The sequence below is a fragment of the Apus apus genome, chromosome 2 (genome assembly GCF_020740795.1).
Source record: "Apus apus isolate bApuApu2 chromosome 2, bApuApu2.pri.cur, whole genome shotgun sequence".
In the NCBI taxonomy this organism is placed as follows: domain Eukaryota; kingdom Metazoa; phylum Chordata; class Aves; order Apodiformes; family Apodidae; genus Apus; species Apus apus.
The window spans coordinates 54,365,926-54,387,187 of NC_067283.1; the positions used below are offsets into that span (position 1 = coordinate 54,365,926).

Sequence of the window (21,262 nt, forward strand, 5' to 3'; positions counted from 1 at the left end):
CAGAATTGCAGCGAATTCCCAAAGCACTTGCTAATCTTTGCCTGTAGCCTTGGTCCCTCTGGCTGTTGCTCACACCCCGGCTGCCTGGCGCTTGGTCGTGCATCACCTTCTCCGTTCCTCTAGGGACCCTGCAAGATGTGGGAGGTCTGACTGCTGCTGCTCCCGTCCCAGCACAGCTTTGCAGATCTGCAGCCACCTTCCCTCTCACCAGCAAGAGCCAGCTGGCACCTGTGTGCCCACACAGCAGAGGAGGGAGAGAGCAACATCTGCTGGCTCCCCATCTTAGATGCCCTCCCTGTCCCCATTCTCCAACTCCAGGACCAGCTGATTATGTTCAAAGGGCCACACATTCCACATACTCCCTCATTTGACACTTTCCTTAATTAGCTAGTTGTTTACCATGCAGGAAAATGAAGCCACAGATCTGAGAGTGATAGCAGAGTGCTTGCTTTCTGACCCAGTGGGGCCAAACCTAGGCTATGCAGTTGATTGCCAGCTAAGCAGAGGGCTAGTTTAATGGTTAATCTCATTTCAGAAATAGCGGGAGGGAGATGCACTACAATGCTTCATTGGAAAAATGTCAAAAGCCATTAGCTGCTGGCTGAAATATATGAAAGAGAGCTGCATTAACTCTGCTCTTCATTTTGTGTGGAGGTGAAACGAGGCATTTCACCATTTACCACTGGGAATTAAGATGCAACATATTTTTAAGGTCATTTCCTTTGTTATAGGGATTCTCAGTAGAAAGATGAAATAAAAAATGTTTTCCTTTGCACGTACTCTTTAATATACCACGCTGTCTATTCACTTACATATGGCATGAATGTTGATAAACATAGGTGTACACATATGTATAGTGTCCTAAACTGTTGTGTATTTCACATGCACCATTTTCTTTGTTAATGTGCTCCATACACAATGTCCATGGTCAGGGCATAGCATGCCTGGAATAGTATCATCTGCCAACTAAAACAGGTCGATCAGTCGGACTCACACATTCCAACCTCCTGACTAGTTGCAACTACTGCTATTTTTAACCTGCCAGGGGATATTTCTCTCTTATCTTTCACCTTCCAAAAATACCTACCTTCAAAACTGAAAGAGAAAGATTTCTCTTTTGGACCTGCATGTATTTTTCTAGAGCTAACCTTCGTCTGGCTTAAAAATCCCAACTAATGTAAATTTGTACTGGACTAAAAAGCAGTTTTATTTCTTTGAAAAGAGGGAAGTACCTAGCTTTCAAAAGAGACAGGGCTTAGATCTGACTGTGAGAAGGCTCTACATACGGAATTTCTAAATCATGACATTTGTAAATACATTTTATTTACATAAATTGTTTTATACTTAAAGGCTGTGCTCCTTCTTCTTGGGGTGACCTGCATATTACAGAGCTCCAGAAGCTTATCCTTTCTACTGCCTGAGCCTGTATTTCATCAATGGCCCCTGTCCATAAACTGTGTGTGCATGACTGGCTCCGTGTGTTTTTGTGCCATCCCTGATGTGCTTTGTGACCTGACCTTTTGCTCTGGACACTGTCCTCCACACACCCCCTTTTCTCTCTCTTCTGTGGCAGGAGGCAGCGTGCAGGTGGGACTCGGTGGGTGCAGCTTGTTCCAGCTTTCCCATGATCTCACCTATCCACTGTAACCATAGACCGACTTTGCAGGGGTCTCCTACCTTGGATGTGTAGATTAAGAGCGGTCCTTTTGCTCAGCTGGTTTACACCTGGTTTTCCAGGTTTCCAGCCAAAAGGAGGAAGGGACTCTCTGCAGTCATCCCCGCTGGCTCAGCTTGTGGTAGGGATGTGATTGGGTTTGGGTATGGGCATATTGTCGAAATCTCTGTCAAATGAGAGAGACTGCATTAGGCAGAGCTGATGCTGCCTTTGTGCCAGCTGCGGGAAGCAAACAGCCAATGCAGGGGAAGTGCCAGCTGGCCCCCACACATACTACGTATGAACACAGCATTTTAAATCTGCTTCTGGGATCTCGTGCCACTAAGCTCTGGCCTAAAACATCTTTGATTTCTTAAGCAAGGGATCCAGTCTAGTTCAGCTAAGCCTCCTTAAGCAAGCATGGTGTTTTATAAACAATGTATCTCAAGGAACAGTAATTACCCATATATCTTAATGACATGGCAGGCATTGGAGCATCTCCAGCAGCTTACACAGACTAAATATGACAAATAAACGTCGCAAGTGATGAAGCCAGAGAGCAGCATGCCTGAGCTGAGGGATGCTCTGTGCTCCATTAGGAAGAGGGGCTGGGCAGGGTTCCCAGGCTCCAGCTCAGTGCAACATTTCAGTATACGCTTGCCCTTAATTCTAAATTGTTTTTCCTGCCAAAGCAAAAGGGACAGCTCATCGGTTTAAATCTCCTTGTGTGTGGATAAGTGTTCGTACTTCCACAGAATGATGTGGGTGATTTTGGATCATCTGTGTCTGGGATGGTCCTATACTGAAGGTAGGCATTAGTAAGCCAAAGCTCTGAGACCAACGGTGTAGAGTTATCTCTGTGTCGTGGTTTGAGCCTAGCACAACAACAAAGAAACAACCCCGTGGCCACTGACTCAACTCCCCCCACACACACACTCTGGGATGAGGAGGACCAAGCTCATGGGCTGAGACCAAGGACAAGGAGGGTTCTTCACCGATTAAGGTCCCAGGCAAAACAGACTCAACTTGGAGAAAAAAAATAATAATTTAATTTCACACTAATCAGATATGGTTACCCCACCCCTCCCTTCTTCCCGGGCCCAAATCACTTTGTTCCCGGTTTCTCTCCCTCCTTCCCCCCAGCAGCACAGGGGGACAGGGGATGGGGTTTAGAGTCACTTCACAGGCTGGTGGTTCCTGCTGCTCCTTCCTCCTCAGGAAGAAGGATTCCTCACAGTCCTGCCCTGCTTCCCCACCGGGTCCCTCCCATGGGAGAGAGTCCTCCACCAACCTCTCCTTCATGACTCCTTCCCACGAGGTCCGGAGCTGCTCCAGCCTGGGCTTCCCACAGAGTCAGGGGCTGCTTCGGGAACAAACTCCCCTGGCCCCGGGGTCTTCCACAGCTGCATAATCAGAGTCCACAGGCAGCAAATCCTCTGGCCACAAAATCCAAGCCCAGTGGCCAAGTTCACCCCTCCTGGCACCCCCAGGGAATGTTCCACCACGTTCCTCCATGAGTGCAGGGGGACAGCTGCCATCTCGCCATGGGTGCAGGGAAACTTCTGCTTGGGCACCTTCTTCCTCACCGCTCTGCCTCTCCAGCTCAGCTCTTCTTTAAGTGCTCGTTCTGCTCAGCTTGTACCTCAGTTCTTTCGTATGTTAACCGCAGAGGCACATCTGTTGTCTCTTTAATGGCTCCTCGGAGCAGGGGGAGCTTCTCCGCTTCTGACCGGAGCCACCCCTGGGGCCCTTCCCCTGCTACCAAAAAAATCCCACCAAACCAAACCCGCACACTGTCCTTTATATATATACGCATATAATTTGGCATTTTAAAGAAGGTAGAACCAGCTATTAAGTACAGAGGAAGAACAGAAATCATACAAGAGGATTTTGCCGTTGAAGAGTTACCTCAGAGATAAACCTTGTGAATGTGCTGAAAGATTTCCACTTCAATGCAGAGCATGAAACACAGCTAGGGAAATAATTACTGACAATTAGGAAGTCAGCAAAAGGGAAAATGTGTTATAGATAGCACTGCCATTTATAATTATCCATTGCAATCATTCATGACCTCTTTAAAAGGATTTCTGTTGTAAATCTCTCAAGAAAGTGGCACCGAAGGGGTCAGTGTTGGTAGCCCACTTACCTTCCTCCTGTGAGAGTGCAGCTATGTAAAACCAACGGGACAATGTTGGAGTCTGCTGCTTTTTTATTTCAGTGCCAGTGTAGTTTCCTTCAATTTTTAAGTCTACTTTGCTTAACATTTGTCTGTGTGTGTGTGTGTGTCTGTGCATATACATATATATATATATATATACAGATAGATATATAATCTGTTAGTCTGAGTTTCTTGACTTTGTCAGTTGGGCTTCCTTGTCTGCTCTGCACTTGGTCACACAGCCAATCCATCCTCAGATATGTTGTCCTTTGTTGTGTGGCATAATCTTTGTTTTCTTGTTGACCTCTGTGATAAGAAAGCAAGTGCTTCACAGTGTTTACAAGTGATGTATTTTAATCTCTGGTTGAGTGGTTCACATCTTTCCTCAGCTTTTAGAGCAACTAATAATTCAATTGTCTTCAAAACTGAATCTCATCACCCACCCAGGACCACTTCCATAGTAAGGTTGAGTTGGTTAAAGTGTGTTTGTACGAATCTCTGTTAAAATTAAAACTCTCCTCATTGCTGAGAGGGGAAATCCGGGAAGTTGCTGTCTGGTCTCAGCAGGCAGAGATGGCAGCTGTTTCGGCAGGGCACAGATGCAAAATCCATTTCATCCCCCTGAAGCCAGAGCGATGAAGCCATGGCCGGGCCCACCCTGGGTCGCTGCTTCAGCCGCTTGAGTTCATCACCATTTTGGGCTCACACAGGGCACGGCCCATAAGCCCCACTCCCCCTTAATAGGCTGTATATGTCTCTATGTGTCTATTTTTGCTGCACTGTTTGTACTTAGTGACAATGAAAACCCTAAGTGCTAGCCTGGTATGGTGGCAGCATGTGCTTTTTTGTTTGCTTGAAAGTCTGTCATAAGGCTGTGAGCATGGGCCTGGGGCTGCAGCCCAGCATCCCTGGCTGGTTTTTAAGCTGTTGAATAAAAAAGGGTCAAGAATCAGGCTCTTGCCTCAAGGCCGGGATGTGTTCCCTCACATCTACACTGTGCAGGGCTTGCAGGTTGCTCTGGAAAAGAGCTTGTTGAAGCAGTCCAATATGAAGGTTGGAAGCAGACTAAAAATTCGTTTGATTTTCAACCAGAAGGCCACTTTCTCAGGCTCGCTACCTGTCCACCTTTTATTTACATGCAGCCCTCTGCCTGCAAGGCAGTTGCTTCCTCAGCCTTGGTTTTCAGCAACTATTTTAGAGATTATTCATTTTTATAGATGACCTCTTGACTTCTCTGAAGATCAGCTTGGTAGGCTGACAGCTGCTAGTGGAACACTGCAAAGCGACATCATTTTGTTACCAGTCATTTGGATTTGGAGGCCAAGAGCTGTGAAGGCACCCAGTGAGTGGGATTCTTTAAAAATAAATATCCTTCACTGTACACTGCAAGAAATAAGCACGTGTTGTGATACAAGTGAGTGTAGTACAGATGTCTACACATAACTGTTTTCTGTGGGGTTATTTTTAAGGGAAGAGTTGATGCAAGGGGGGGATTGTTTTTTGCTGCCATTCTCTGTTACAGATAGATAATTATGTTTAATTGGGAAGGGGTTCATCTATGCTAAGCTAGATGTTTTCATTTTTTATTATTTTATAGGGATGTATTTTTAAAATTACATTTCAGGAAAAGCTGTGACTTTTTACAAACTTTTCAAATACATAAGTGAGTGAAAAAACTGATTTCTCAACATGTGGTGCCAAGCTGTCTAGCAGCTCTAGTATGTTCTGTCAAGCCAAAGGCATATTTTTAGCCTGACTCTGTGCTATGAATGTCACTGAAACAGGCATTTGATGAAACTGTTTTCTTTGTTTATAGATGAGGTCTTGTCTGAAAACTTTTTGGACTACAAGAACCGTGGTGTCAATGGCTCTCACCGTGGTCAGATTATCTGGAAGATTGATGCCAGCTCTTACTTTGTTGAGCGTAAGTACTTTTTGAATCCTGCTACAATATAGATCAGTCACTGGAGGAAGATAATTGAACTACTTAAGTTGTTCTTAAGTTGTTTTTATGCCCAATATATCCTTTAGGAAAGCCAAAAATGTTACAAAAATCTTTGAATGTATTGAGAGGAACAACAACAATCTATTGGGTAGAAAACCACTGTTCCTGCAAGCAAATATATTTAGTGGACATTGAATTATTTACATGTCGGTTTTTATACAGTTACAAATAAGTAGTTTAATCCATTTGCTGTTATCTGGACTATATGATTAGCAATGAGCTGAATTAACTTTAAGATAGTATTAAGCAAAAGAGGATCTCAGGGGCATAAACTCACTCCAGGGTGATTCATACTCACTTTTAATTGGAAGACTTCATGGTTCATCCAGCTTCCACCAGATTCAGGTGGATTCAGAGCTAAAAAGGGTTCTGATTACCACCTAGACTGGTAGCAGTATAATAATACATAGCTGCAGCAAAGTACACTGATTACAAATTTGTTCTTCCTCATTATATTCATATATTACTCAGGCCATCTGATGCAATGCAGTGTAACTCTTTTCCACCCTTTTAGAAATCAAAATACAGTAACACTGGATTTGCTTCTGCAAAATACTGTGTACCTTGTTGTGGGCAAGTTAACATGTCCAGACTTGGCTGTCCCACATCCTTGACCAAAGTGAACCTGACCATTCGGGTGCTTCCTCCTTTCGGAGTTACATGTGCTAGTGTGAATGGAATTCATGGTTGTTTTTGGAGAACAGAAAAAGGTACTCAAAAGGCTGGACTGAGATCTATAGCAAAATTTCTGTGGTGAAAGAGCTACATGTACCCTTAAGGAGCAGTTAAACACAAAGAAGCCTAGCATGCAACAATTTCAGTTTTTCAATTGTATTGAATGTTTCCAATTATCTACCTTAGCGGGTGGAGCAGAATTCAGAAGTTTTGTAAAAGCATATATGAATTGCATGACAGTCAGGTACATCTGTTTAAGACTGTCTGAATCTGAGAGCAGTGAAGGGCTTCCTTGATACAACCTGAATTCTAAAGGATCTGGAAAGATTATGAATAGTGTTTTATTAGATTAATCTATTACTTTGACCTTAAGTATCTGGTATCAGCAGGGATACTACAAACAGGCATTTTACAGATACTCTCCTAGAAATGGGTTATCTGTGCACTACAAAGCATTGCTGATGGTCCATAATTCCTAGTGTTAAGTTCAATTGAGAATGTTGTAAAGAATTAAGGGAGCTGCTAAAATGTCTACAGGGCAGATAGGATGCTTTTATCCTGTTAGTTGTTTTTTGGGTTTTTTTTGAATGCATTTATGGGAAATTGTTTAATGCATAAGAACACTGGTTTGGGGCAGAAATACATTACAGGATCTAACCTTTAAAGCAGATTCTAATTTGCAGCTGACTGATTGTGCTTTCTTTCAGCTGTTAAAGAAGTGTGAGGAGGAGATATAAAGTCCCAAGAACTGGGTTTTGAAAAGGCTTTAGTACCTCTGTTTATTGAGGAAGGGAGGAAATGGGGCTGGGCTGGTGGTAGCTTTCCTGCCTAATTCACAAGAGGAAAGAGGGGCAACATGAGAAATGCTTAGGAGAAAGCCTCTTCAGGTGGGCTGCATTTCATTAAGAGCTCAGCTGTGCAATGAATTGTCAGCTTAATAAGTTGCCCCCATTAGCTGAGACGTAGTAGCTGTTAATTAATTGCATGTACATTCTTCACTTGCCCTGTTGTAAGAAAATGCAACTTAGCATAACCATCCTTCACTGGTACTTAAAACTAAGTCGTACTACACTGTAGTTGGGCATGCCAGGCTTGATGAGTTGCTGCCTCTTGGTCATTTGTTCTGCTGCTATTGTTAGGTTGTGAATCTCAGCCCTGAGGTTAGGTACCAGTGCAATCATCAAGAACAAATCATTGCTCTGTCCAGAATTAAAGTAGCAGAAGATTAAGTAGGCAGTAGTAAATACAGCACATGTGAATACTGTATAGCCACTTCACTACAGAAGTGGCAAGTTAAAGCAGTGAAATTTTTTGTATATCTAAAGGCATATTTAAGGTTCCTGCTCATTACTGAGACTTATATATGAAAGTACACAGCTTTGCATTAAATGTTATGTTAAAATCTCCAGTATCTGAAAACCTCATGTATTTTCTATCCAAACAGGACAATGTAAACCACCTTCCTGTAGTCTTTTCTTCTTTGGACAGAGATAATTTATTCCTCTTATGTTTCATAGCACACAATATGGTGTTATTTGCAGGAATCAGAAAGATACTGCTTATCAAAATCCAGTTCACCTAGGAATTCTATTTTCTTTTTCTTGTCATTCACTACAGAACTGAGAGAACCTAGAGGATAGGGCAAGGGTATATTCAGTGGTTCAGGGGTAATGTGATATAAGAATTACTGTGTTGATCCAACGTTAACCTGACCTAGTGTCCCGTATCCAAAAATGGCCAGTGGTTTAGACTTGAGTTGCATATAAAGGTAAGTAAGTGTTAGTGTGACTTCCAGCTGAAGTATTCCCAGCTTCTGTTAGTCTGTAGGTCTGGCAGTTTCTAAAATGGGTGGTCTTTTTATTTAGTGGTTGTCAAGGCATGTAGTAAGCAGCTAAGATGTGGTAATTTATTTTCAAGATATCTGTATTGTTTTTCTATTAATTATGTTGTACTTTCCTAAACTTGCTATTGATTGGAGTCCTGCTGATTATAGCATTAATTCTCTATAAAACAGAGTAGCTTACTTGTAAAAGCAGGCCTTAATTTCTGCCTTTGCTGCAATTAACTGTACTTAGGTCTCTGTTCACGTGAGTAAATGTGGGCAATTTATCAACCATTTAGTGCTTCAGAAAACATTAGGGTATACACTGCAGTGTTTGGCCCATCGTAGCTGTCAGGAGCCACAATGAAGGGGAAATCACAGTATGGCTAAATAAAAAATCAGCCTTACATAGAGCATTTAAAGTTCCCAAGAACTTAAGTTACCCCACACAAACTTGTTTGCTTCCGGTCCTTGAAATGTATAAAGGTTTAACATTTTTGGTGGTACTATTGTGTGAGGTATAATAGGCTTCATGTTGGGGGATCATGGGAATCATCCTGTCCAGCCTCAGGAGTCAAGAGTTTTTCTTTGACTTTACACTCCATGTGTGTTTTTGTACCACATTTAAGGAAATTACCTTATGCTGTGGCCAGCCAGCCACTTTGACATAAAGAGCTTAGAAAGACATTTTTGAACTTTTATTAAAGAGCTATATGAGGGAACTTGAAAATTGAAAGGTATTAAGAATTGTCTGATTTGCGATAGTGCAATTCCCATTAACGTGGGGGGAAAAAAAAGAAGCATTAGGAATGAGGTCAAGTAAATATAGAATTATTACTCCTTTTCTATATTTTAAATCTGGAGGCACATGTAATGTACTTGGGAGTATTTTTTTCCAAAGCTTTAATGTTCCCCAATTAGTTATTCTTTGCTTACTGCATTTTTTAAATTAACAAGCAAATTAAATACGACACTCTAACTATGTAACCTGTACTCATTATACATAAAACCACTGTTCAGGTACTTAACAAAAACTTGACATTTAACTGCTGTAGAGAGTTATTTGTATGTGATCATCTGGGTCCTGAAATAAGAGTAAGTAAAGGCAAAAGTGGCCGGAAGTTATTTTCTTTGTGGTGGCAGATTATCACAACAGAAATTTTCTATCAGATGCAGCTGTAATGATAACTACTGGCAAAAATCATCAGCCTGGAGGACCACACTAGAAATTGTCCACTTAGTAACACTATAAAGAGAAGAAACTAGCAATATTGTGAGAGATTTGCAGAAGTGCATCAGGAGTGGAGAACACAAAGGAAAGTGTGGCAAGAGATTGAAAACATTTTTGTGTTAACTGAACTTCTTGTGCTTTTATAAAACTGAAATTCTGCAATTTCAGATCCTTCTCAGATGCTTCCACCTCTACTCTGCCCTGGTGAGGCCACATCTGGAATATTGCATCCCGTTCTGGGGTTCCCAGTTCAGGAGCGACAGGGAACTACTAGAGAGAGTCCAGCGAAGGGCAAGAAAGATGGGGGATTGGAGCATCTCCTTTATGAGGAAAGGCTGAGAGAGCTGGGACTCTTTAGCCTGGAGAAAAGAAGTCTGAGGGGAGACCTTATTAATGCCTACAGGTTTCTAAAGGGTGGGTGCAAGGAGGGTGGAGCCAGACTCTTTTCAGTAGTTCCCAGTGACAGGACAAGGGGCAATGAGCACAAACTGGAGCGTAGGAAGTTCCATTTAAATATGAGAAAAAACTTCTTTACAGTGAGAGTGACAGAGCACTGGAGCAGGGTGCCCAGAGAGGTTGTGGAGTCCCCTTCTCTGGAGATATACAAGACCCATCTGGATGCAGTCCTGAGTAATGTGCTCTAGGCAATCCTCTGTTAGCAGGGGGATAGACTAGATGATCTCTAGAGGTCCCTTCGAACTCTGACAATTTAGTGATTCTGTGTTTAAGCTCTACTTTCACTGTATTTGCAGTGAGTTGCCCATCTGAGTCATTAAGAGTTACTTTGTCAGTTATATTTAAAATCTCACTAGGCTAGAAAAATGCTTTTTGTGTGGTAGTTCAATGACAACACAAAACACTTTCACTTTTTGGAACATGCTTCTGTGTTTTGGAGGTATTTGGGCAAAATGCATGTTGCTTTTGAATTTGCTGATGGCCTGGTACAAGACCATCTAGGAAATCTGTCAAGGTTTAACACCGGGCCAGCAATTAAATGAATGACAGATGCTCTCTATTAACCACTTCACGCACAGTTGGTATGAGTATGTTGTTCGTTTCATGGACAAGCCCTACCACTTTTCAAAACAAAGGTAATTTCTTAACACGTACCCATACAGCATTTTCAGATATCATTTAAAGTTTGTGTTTGTTTTATAGTCATGTACTTTTTCACCTTGAAAATGACTTTTGTCTTCCCAGGACTTGTGTGCCTTTTCACTTTGCGTATCGCAAACTTGGACCATAATGTTGCCAGACAGTTACGTAATTGGTGTGACCCAGAGAGGGAATTGCTTCCAAATTAGAGCACAAATGCCAGCAGAACAGAACTCACCTCTTATTAATACCCAGCAAACAAAAAGCCTGAACAGCTGCAGAGGCAATGTTGCACTCCGGCCAGTTTTGCATTTCTGCAGAAGTCTGGTGATTTGAGTGTTTATGACAGCCAGTGACAAGGAGTAACCACCCACTGTAAGCATGCAATGGTTGGGGTTTGGAGAGAGGAAGGAGGAGGGAAGACAGGCTATGTGCCACCAGGGAGGTATACTTTGTACTGAGGCTTGGAAGGCACTGCAGTGAAAGAACCAGCCTATGATGGCTTTTCCAAGAAAGTGAACATGCTGTGCTTCACTGAGATTTCTGGCACACTTTTGTGGCTTATACAGCAATACAGAGTGTACAAGAGATTGTTTCACTGAGGTGCTCAGCCTTGTCCTGTAAGTGTAGTATAAACTACCATATCCTTAAAATTATAAGAAGAGTTTCAACACTTCAGAATTGCACTGAAAACAGCCAAGTGCCTGAGACTCCTGTTAGTCTACTGGCCTTTCTGTAGATTGTTTCACCACCTGGCAACTAAGAAAACCATTTTGAAGTGTAGCCAGTCATCTGTGTGGCACTTTCATGCAGAAGCTTATGCAGCAGTTGCGTGTTTACTTTGTTGCTGTTGTTGCTGCATTTTTACTGGTAGCAAAGAGGGATTATAGGCCTTGCAGAGAGCAGAATTTATAGTTATTTAGTCCTGTTGACTAGGAGGAAAATAATGGTAAAAAAAAAGCATGCAACTAAAGTCAGAGGTCTGAGAGATCCTGGTACATCTGCAGGTAGAACGCATATGTTCTAGATCATGGTCCATATATGCCATACATGTGTGTGTATTTATGGAGTAAGTACAGAAATGTCCCCAAAAGTGACAATCAGCCCTTTCATCTGAAGCTCTCTCTAGAAAACCTATCTTTTGCATTCCTTTAGGAAGCCAATATATGGGACACTTTCAAGGTACAAAGGATGTTGTAGCCTCAGATGTTTCCAAATAAATGCCACACAGTTGTATCAACAAAAGCTTTAAGAAGCTGGATTATTTGTGAAGTTTTACTTTTCCTGACAGCCTGTTGACAGCTCCAGCAGACTAATACAATTTCCTGTAGCCATTTTCATTACCCCAGTGTGTCTCAAATCATATACGCTCCACTCTTTCATACAGTGTGTGAGGAGAGGATATAGAGTCAGGCTGTTGAAGTCCATTCTGCTATACCTTTGAGCAAATTACAATATGCTGCACGACTTTAACCTTCAGGAGTCCACAGATGGTAAAAACTGGAGCAAAACAGAAGCACCTTTAATAGTGTGAAGACTATTAGCAGAATGGTTAAAGGTGTCGGGGGGGGGAAGTGTGAAGCTATAGGAGAGGCTTTGTGCCCTGAAAGGAGCATCTACTGCTTGTCTCTCTCCCACGGAACACATACTTTTGAGTTTCTTTCTCTTCATCTCTTTGCAAACCTTGTAGTCTAACTGATGTGTTTCAGTTAACTTACACCCTACACACAATTTTAAAATTCCTCCTTCTGTTCCTGAGCCTGGCAGGCTCCTTACAGGAGTTTAATATTCATATCTGAGCCAGGCTTAGCTTTGGGAAGAGGAGAACCATCTGAGCGTGCATGAAGGCATTTCCCAGTTCAGGGCTGTAGAGGTTCCTCAAAAACCTTTTACTTTGGATCCTTTGATCCACTCTTTAATCTTTGCTGTTGTTGCATTAGTTTTTCTCTTACAAAGTCATTCTGTGCCAGGATTGTAGGCAACAACCTGTCATAAAGGGAAACATAGGTCAATCCACACAAGACATTACACAGCTATTTCTCAGCTTCCTGCATGGTTGCAGTGTGGTAGCTTAACAGGGAGACTTGTCTGCGAATCGAATTTTTCTGGTTTTCTCTCCCTTTCCACAACTTGTTTTGACACTTGGACATACTTTGTTTGTGGTGTGGAGATCAGGGCTGTTTGCTTATTCATTTCCACATGGGGAAGAAGTTGCTTGTCTTGCAGCATGTGTCCTTGGTGACACTCTGCTGGAACAGCCATGTTGGTCCCAGCAGTATCTGCTCTCAGCTTTTCATGGCAAAGCTTAAAGAAATTACAAAATCTCTGCTTGCACAAAGGTGAGATTGAAGTGAGAGCTCTGATAGGTTGGTAACAGGAGTTTCTAAAGCTCTCTTAAGGTGAACTGGAAAGTTTTAAATGAGAAATAATGCCTGATCTTAGGCATGCTAAAGTCAGAGCAAATCTTTCTTCACTAAGCCATGGTTCCCAGTCACAGAGACCACAGCTTTTGTGTTCTTTTCTCAGCTACTTAGCCTTAAACAAGCACAGACATTGTATCAATACATCAGAGACTGGACATCATCTAATTCCCAAGACAGTAGTCAGGAAGTTGTGGTAACATTTAGCTGAAGTTTTAGTGTCAGTTACACTGCACCTTGTGGCATTTGGATGTGGTTTGGATGCACAGATCTGTTCTTGCATGTTAATTTTCAAATTTTTATTAGTTGCCTTTTTTTTTTTTTTTGTTACAGTACTGTCTAGTGTCTCCTGTGAAGAGTAGATCTTATTTTATATGTACTAAAATAGTTTCTGTCCTTAAGAGCTAATGTCAGATTTCTAAAGGTCTGAGTTCAATGCAGGTGTTTGAGAGCTAGGCTTCAAAGCTGAGATAGGGAAAGTAGATTAAAAGGTGAGAGGTAGAAAGAGAGTCACAGAGTGAAGAGAAGACTTGGCAATGAATGGGTACAACTGCAGATAAGACTTGAGTTTTCATACTCCCTGCTTAGTGTCTCATCTAGTATTTTTAGTCTATTTCTAGTCTGTTTGCAGGCCAAACTAGTGGGAATTACTTAAAAGTTGTACTCTGAAAATAAGTGTGCCTTGTTGCATGGTATGTTCCTTTTCCTTTTGTTCTTTAAGGAACAGAGTTATTGAAAGCTTTTATGCTGGAATGAGGGTCATCTTATGTCCCAGAGTGCAGCCTGGTGAGGATGGTCAGCCCCCAGGTCAGGTGCAAACTAGTGCCAAGTGGTACCAGAAGCACAATATGTGCCTCCCATTGTGAGATGCAACACCATATCGTTTTGTGTCTTGGGAAGAAGATGCTTGACAACAAGGGGATAATAAAATCACATCACTTTCCCTTTCTCTTCTCCTTCATTTATTGCATTGTTTTCTCCATCCCCACTATCGTTTTTCTTGCATACATCTGTTCAGTTCCTAATTCGACTAACTCTTCTAACTTGGGAGTTTTGGGAGGACACAGAAATTTGTGACTGTTTTTTGGGTGACACTGGCCTTATTTCAGGCTTGTTTGATTTTAAGGTAAGGATAAAGTTGATGAAAAGAGTTCACTCTTTCCAAGCAGGGGCGTACTGCTTAATACCCTTTAACAGGTAAGAAATGGGGAGCAGCCAGTAGTGTTGTCACTGCCAGGAGATCAAAAAGAGGCTGTCTGGTACTTACAGCAGTTCCCACTTCAGTCTGTCAGTAGCTGGGAATGCACAGCTTTCCGTGGTCCCAGCATGAAAATTTGTGGGCACCTATAACTTCTGATCTGTCCTGCACCACTCCCTCTTCTGCAGATCCCACTGAAGATAGATACCAGGTAGGGTCTACATACTTCAGCACTTCTGGAGTCACTTGTTGGTCATGCAGTTGTTCCTGAGTAATTTAAGGAGGAGCCATCAGACCACTCTTTACCTGACAGTGTACCATGGGGAATGGTACATCTTCACTTTGGGTCTGGAGGAGTCTTAATGTAGAATGCCAAAGTTTGAAAATAGGAGTTCGCCTGCAGTTCACTTTGCTCTTCCAGTTATGTCAGCAATATTCTGAGACACCTTTTTGCTTTAGAATCAGAACTGCAGTACATGAAGCGTGTCTTCTGCTTTAGCTTTGGTATTCCTCAGGATACCACAGTACGTATCGTGATCTTGAGGAACTGAAGAAAGGTTCCTCAAATCCAGTGGTGTGGCCAGTAGCTGTGTTTTTCTCACCTAACCCAGCATTTGATAATGCATGAGCAGATGCCTGTTGTTTTGGTGCTTTGAACTTTGGATGTTAGTATTCCGCACCATGGGTGCTAAAGTCACAGAATTTATTTAACTTTGATAATGTTGGTTTATGATTGATAATATATTGATAGTAGGGGGTTACAGTGTCATCTCTTACTCACAAATGGCTTAGTCTTTGCCACTCTTAAATGCATCTGGAAAGTTTACTTTGGATTATATTTGGGGATTTGGTGGGATTTTCGTGGAAGGTAGATCCCCCTGCTTTCTTCCATTGCACAAGGGCTCCCCTTGGATACTTCCACTGGGCATGTTTCTGAAGCTGCTGCAAGCCAAGTTGGTCCCCACTGAATTCAGTAGGAAGTGCTTGCACGCAGCCCCTGCATGCCATCAGGCCCAGCACCTTTCATGTACAGCCATGCTCAGAGCCAAGGTGCAGGCATTGGCCCAGGTGGTTTTATCTTTGTAGAAAAACAAAAGACAAATGCAGTGGAAGTGGGAAGTAGCAGTGATTGGAAAGGGTATCAGTATGTGCATCAAAATGTCATATTTACTGTAAAGAGTGGTAAGGTACTTAAGCCTTGTTTCAATTATTTTATTACTAAATAATAATAATAAAAGGTACTGTGTTCAGATTTTTATTATTAAGGATGTAAATTCAATTAATGGATGCAAAATTTGTCAGGAGACAAGGAGGCTGTCTTGTCAGTGTCAGATCTCAGCACCATGAAACTTGAGTATTTCTGATGGAGGGGATTGTATCCCCAGGGTCATGGGTCTCTGAGCAAAGGCTAAGTTGCATCAAGGGCTTGCCTGAGAGAGCAAACTCAGCAGGTTGTTTATTGACCAAGCCTATTGCTAGTTTAGAGGCCCTAAAAATAAATCAGTTTCAGTAATTTACCATTTCTAATTTTGTAGAATTTAATTTATTTTTTGTAATCCTGTTAAAAGCATACTGTGAGAGTAAGTCATCAAAACAGAACTTGGAGTGTATGTTTAAAAGATAACATTTTTCTTTATGGATGTAGTGAGTTTGCTTCACATCTACAAGAAAGTCTCTTCCATACCTCACTGCAGTAGTGAAGCATCTGGAGGGCTCTTCTTTGGTGTCAGGCATAGCACAGTAAAATCTCAGTATAAAGGGGGATAAATCCCTTCACAGAATACAGAAATTTTGTTGTAACCCTGCTGTATCATTGTCCTGTTTTTTCCAGCCACTCCATCTCTCACTCTCTTCATGTCTCATAGTGGTCATGGCAACATTTACCCAACTCATGGAGTTAGGACAATTTTATTTGACAGAAAAACGTATTTGACCTTCCATGAGGGAGACAGAATTATATCTATGGTGTAGTGCTGTAGTAACTCAGCCTGCTTCGGGAAAAGTGCATATATGACACAGGAAGCCTTTTTGATAATTGGCTTTTCTTGCTAACTAGCTGGTAAATCTAGCTCTGTCATCATCTTACTCCTGGTCCAAGGTTTCCTGCTATTAGGACTGTCGCATGTCAAGAACACAGTTTATATCAAGAATGGACTTACTCGGGGAGTTGGAGGTCAGCAGGGATGAATTACTGTGTCTCTGCAGGGTTCAGACACTTTGCCCAGCAGAACCATTTTTCTGCTAGGTCTTTGATTTGGTAACAGGATCTTAAGAGCCTCAGACAAATAAGGTTTTCAAGCTTCCAAGCTATTCTCCAACCCTTTCAATACTTTAGATGTTCACTTTACCATATTAGTAGCAGGTATAATTTCTTTCCTTATCTCAGTGCTGATAGCTTTTTATAAATAAAAACCAAACCAAACCAAACCACAGTCTTGAAACAGATACTTTTGCTGTAATTGTTTATTAATTAAATTTTCATAATGATGCTTCTTTCTGTCCTTCCCCTTTCATTAGGTAATCTATGCTAATTTCATTATGCTTTCACTTTTTAAGAGTTGTCCTGCTTGTGAATTTTTTTTGAAGTCTTTATGAAAAGCAGATGCTACAGTGAGGCCTGTAAGAGCAGACAGCAGCATTTATTCCAGACCCTCCCTTTTCCTTGGCAGCAGAGCCTGTGTGCCTGACAGGTACTTGTTCACTTCTGAAGCAGTAGGAGATAGAGATGTGGGGAGATGACATGTCTACTTACCTGGAGTGAGCTGTTACAGCTCACTTGTAGCTCTAGACTCTGAAAGTAAGAGCTACTGGTCTGCTTGCTTCTTGCTCTGGGGCCATTTTAAGGCAGCTTTTAACATTATTACGCCACACATACTGAAAATCTCAGTTCCTCTTTGTGGCTCCTTCATACTAGAAGAAAGATATGAATACGATCATTCAAAAATCTTGAGTCATCTGGCCCAACTGCCATCTCAAGGTAGGTCTGGTTAAAGCAGGTTGCTCTGGACCCTGTATAGTCAAGTTTTGAATGTCTTCAGGATGGAGTTTCCCTCTGGGCAACCTGTTCCACTGTTTGACTACCCTCATCATGATTATTTTTTTTCTTAAACTTAATAGATCAGGGCACCCTTACACATGAGTGTACATAATTCTTATACCCTGTGCATGGTTTGAGGTAATCCCAAGCACAGATACAGGCTGAGTGGAGAATGGATTGAGAACAACCCTGAGGAAAGGGACTTGGGGTTGTTGGTGGATGACAGGCTCAACATGAGGCAGCAATACATACTTTGGGCTGCATCAAAAGAAGCAGGGCCAGCAGGTCAGGGGAGGTGATTCTCCCCCTCTGCTCTTGTAAGACACCACCTCGAGTACTGTGTCCAGTTCTGGAGCCTCCGACATAAGAAGGACATGGAGCTGTTGGAGCAAGTCTAGAGGAGGGCGATGATGATGATCACAGGGCTGGAGCAGCTCTCCTCCAAAGACAGGCTGAGAGAGTTGAGGTTGTTCAGCCTGGAGAAGAGAAGGCTGCAGGGAGACCTTGTAGCGGCCTTCCAGTACCTGAAGGGGCTACAGAAAAGCTGGGGAGAGACTGTTTACAAGGGCATGTAGTGATAGGATGAAGCACAATGGGCTTAAACTGTATAAACCAGGGTAGGTTTATTTCAGACATTAGGAAGAAATTCTTTAGTGTGAGGATGGTGAAACACTGGAACAGGTTGTCCTGAGAAGTTGTAGATGCCCCCTCCCTGGAAGTGTTCAAGGGCAGGTGCATTTTTCCTGTCACTATTGATAAAGAAAGGTGTTTGCCTGAGGTGGGATGAGCCAACCCTACTCACTGACAAAACACTGATTATTTATTATTTGACACTGTGGCATCTCGTGGTTGTGGGGAGAGACTGAACTATTTCCTTCCCTCCGCTTGCCTAAGATTTCTTGATTTACATGTAAGTGATGTCCTGTAATTAGCACAATTCTGAATTCAGGCTTTCAACTCTTTTCCTGTTTACAGGATATTATGGTAAGCTTCATGAGCTGCCTGTGAGGAATATAAAGTTGACATAGCTAATAGATTCAGTATTTTCATTTCTTTTTGTGAACTGTATGAAGTCTACACATGGCATGTCACAAGAATGAGAAATAAATTATCTGTACCAGTATACTTTGGCTTTATCGTTTCTTTTCCCCAGCTGCTCCATAGATTTCAGAGAATCCACTGCAGACCTGTTTTTTTTTTATTAAGGTGAAAGTAGAAAAGGCATAAAGTGACATTTTGAATTCTAGGGGCTCAGTTCAGAGACAACCATGGCTGAGTGACCTGCAGTGTTTAAGATGATGTATCAGTTGTCTGCTTTGGCTCTTTGCCAGAAGTCATCTCTCACTGCCCCACCATTTTTGGTGGTGACTGTTTGATTACTGGCCTTGTAATCAGTTGTAATTACTGGATTGCTTGCTCCAGTTCCAGTAGTTTAGATCTTATCCAGGTGCTATTCCTAAAAAACTCTGTGTGTTACAAGGCTAGCTAATGTAAGCAAGCATTTGAATCAGATCATGTTAACTAGAGACTTGAGATGTGTGGAGCTCAGGTGTGGGACCTTATCTGAAAGCCTCTGACTCGAGGTTTTTGTTTATCATGTTCTGGTGCAGAAGGAATTTTCATGAGGATTCATGGTGCTTTTCTGTTTGAATTTCTTTCTGACTTGAGGGGAAAATAATGAAATTTATCCAGGGGTAATCTCAGCAGCAGCTATGTTCACTTCCATGACCAAAAGTAGGTTGCAGTCAAGCAGGTGAACCAAGTTTCCTCTGATTTTTACCTTAAAAAACGGAAGATTCACAGACAGAATGAATTCAAGCTAAATGCTTAGTTTAAAGTTTTATCCTGGAAGCTCAGGCCAGCTTTTTTAACCTGGTTGTGAGGGATGGTCCGTTGTCAAAAATACTGACAAAAGTCTCAATAAGCTTTGCAAGCTGTCACTTCAGTCAGCAGTATTAGAGCAGAGCTGTTACAGCTCCAGCATCCTGTACTGTGCATATTCTGACATAGTGGCAATGGCAGTTGTATCTACAGAAGACATGGAGATTAAGCCAGTGCTGATGAGTGTGAAGAATGAATTCTGAGGGCTGTGAGCAGCTAGACAGGGGGCTTCTAGTTGCTCTCTAGAACATCTTCAAGAGATCCCATCTCTAGTTGTATCAGAAACACATAGCAATGCTCAGAACAGGGAGACTTGTGGCAGTGCATGAGTGTGATAATCTACACCTGTGTCCTTCAGTGCTATTTGAGTTAATTTGCATTACGTTGCAACTGGAACAAGCTTAAGAAAGCTGTAAATTAGTTGAGAAAAGCACATGCTCTTGCAGAGCAGCTCTGCTGACAACAGAATCTGAACTGCTCGAGAACTCAAGGGATTGCAGTCCTGTCCCTGCTGCAGTTGAGAGAACTAGCTGTTAGTTTAAACGGGATTAACAATTTCACCTGGAGGTGTCCAAATTTGATGTTTTAAAATTATTAACTCTCTCCCTAGTATATATTCATAGAAAAGCATGGAAAAAAAGATCTAATTCCCTTCTTCTTTTTGCACTTTTACAAGAAGGAAAAGTAACTAAATAAATTACTTCTGGGATGAAATTTTCTATGGTGGTTTAAAGCCAGTACATGAATGTTTTGTGCCTGAGATGTGAAACCATGAAAACTGGGTTAGTAATGAACCCTCGACACAGCCTTAACAGTAGCACTGCTAATAGGTACCTCTGTAATTACTGCTTCTCTCTGAATTTTGCTGAGCTTCTACAATGAATTAAAAATCTCATACTGTGATTTCTTCTGTTAAAAGATGACTCAGTGGAAGCCTTTTAAATATATATAATACAACCAAAGGTAAAATTTCTGCCTCTGAAATAGACCATTTTGGGTTTGTGTGGTTTGGAAAATATAATCTGGTTTTGCTTTAGCAGATCAATTTCCTTTTCTGTATTTCATAAATTTGTTGCACTTGAGATGCAATGAAATGCTAAGTAAAGCTTCTGTGGCATTGCGTACATGATAGAGATGACCTGTCCATGTAATGTACCATGGAATATAAATCCAGTTGTTAGTGCATTTAGCAGATTTTTTTCTGGCTCTTTTCAGACAGACAGATTGCAGGAGTTTTATAAGTATTTTGGAGGACAGAAAGACTGAGTGAGAAGTGGATGTAAAAGGAACAGATTATAGCTGAGGAAATTGTTTCTTTTGGAAGGAAATGAGGAGATGTAGGTATGGTCTCTGTCCACTGAAATCAGTGGGAGTTTTTCTATTAGCTTTCACGAGATGAATCAGACTTTTGCCAGGAAGTGTGGAAGAGGCCTCTAGTTCAGACGCTGGAAAATGTTTAAAAGGGTAAATTAAACACAAAATGTATAAGCAGTGTTTGTTGTGCAGTGGTCTAAAAGTTACTTGGTCCTTCAAAACACTTTGATTTTAGAAGCCACAGTTTGTCAAGGCTGACATCAAGATTCCTACATGGCTGCTGACTCAAAGTACTATACGCCAGCCCTCACTAAGGGCTGACAGACAGTCACTTGATGGTAGGTACAGTCTCCAGGGCAGCAAGAAGTTGAAAAAATGAACCATCAAAACTATAAAAGAACAATGCTGGGAATACATTTACCTCGTTTGGAGTCTTAGTGTGGCACTCAGCAGTTAGATGTCCATGACAGCATTATATAGGTGAGCAATGTGCAAGCACATGTGCTTTGTTTGTCAGAATAAGTTGACATGGTAAAAATGCACATCTTATGCTGGCCTTGTTGTACTACGAGACAAATGTGAGTATCCTCAGTGCCTATTTGAGACTTCAGATCTGGAATGTAAATGTGCTAGTAAAGGATGTCTGTTGAAAAAACGAGAGGCTGGGTGTTTTGTGTGCATGAACTAGGATGGATCCATTAGTTTATGTGAGTTCACAGCAAGTGAGTGTTCAAATATTTGGTTTTCAGACTACAAATTCCCAGAGGTAGCG

At 41.8% G+C, this 21,262-nt stretch overlaps 1 protein-coding gene across 7 annotated transcripts in view; it reads left to right on the forward strand.

Annotated features, from left to right (window-relative positions):
- The window catches only part of HECW1 (HECT, C2 and WW domain containing E3 ubiquitin protein ligase 1), a 269,482-nt gene that overhangs the window by 90,803 nt on the left and 157,417 nt on the right, over window positions 1-21,262 (forward strand). For all 7 annotated transcript variants that reach the window (XM_051612722.1, XM_051612726.1, XM_051612729.1 and 4 more), the window contains one exon: window positions 5,629-5,736. In XM_051612722.1, the coding sequence (XP_051468682.1) occupies window positions 5,629-5,736 (108 nt within the window). The remainder of the gene's footprint in view (window positions 1-5,628; window positions 5,737-21,262) is intronic.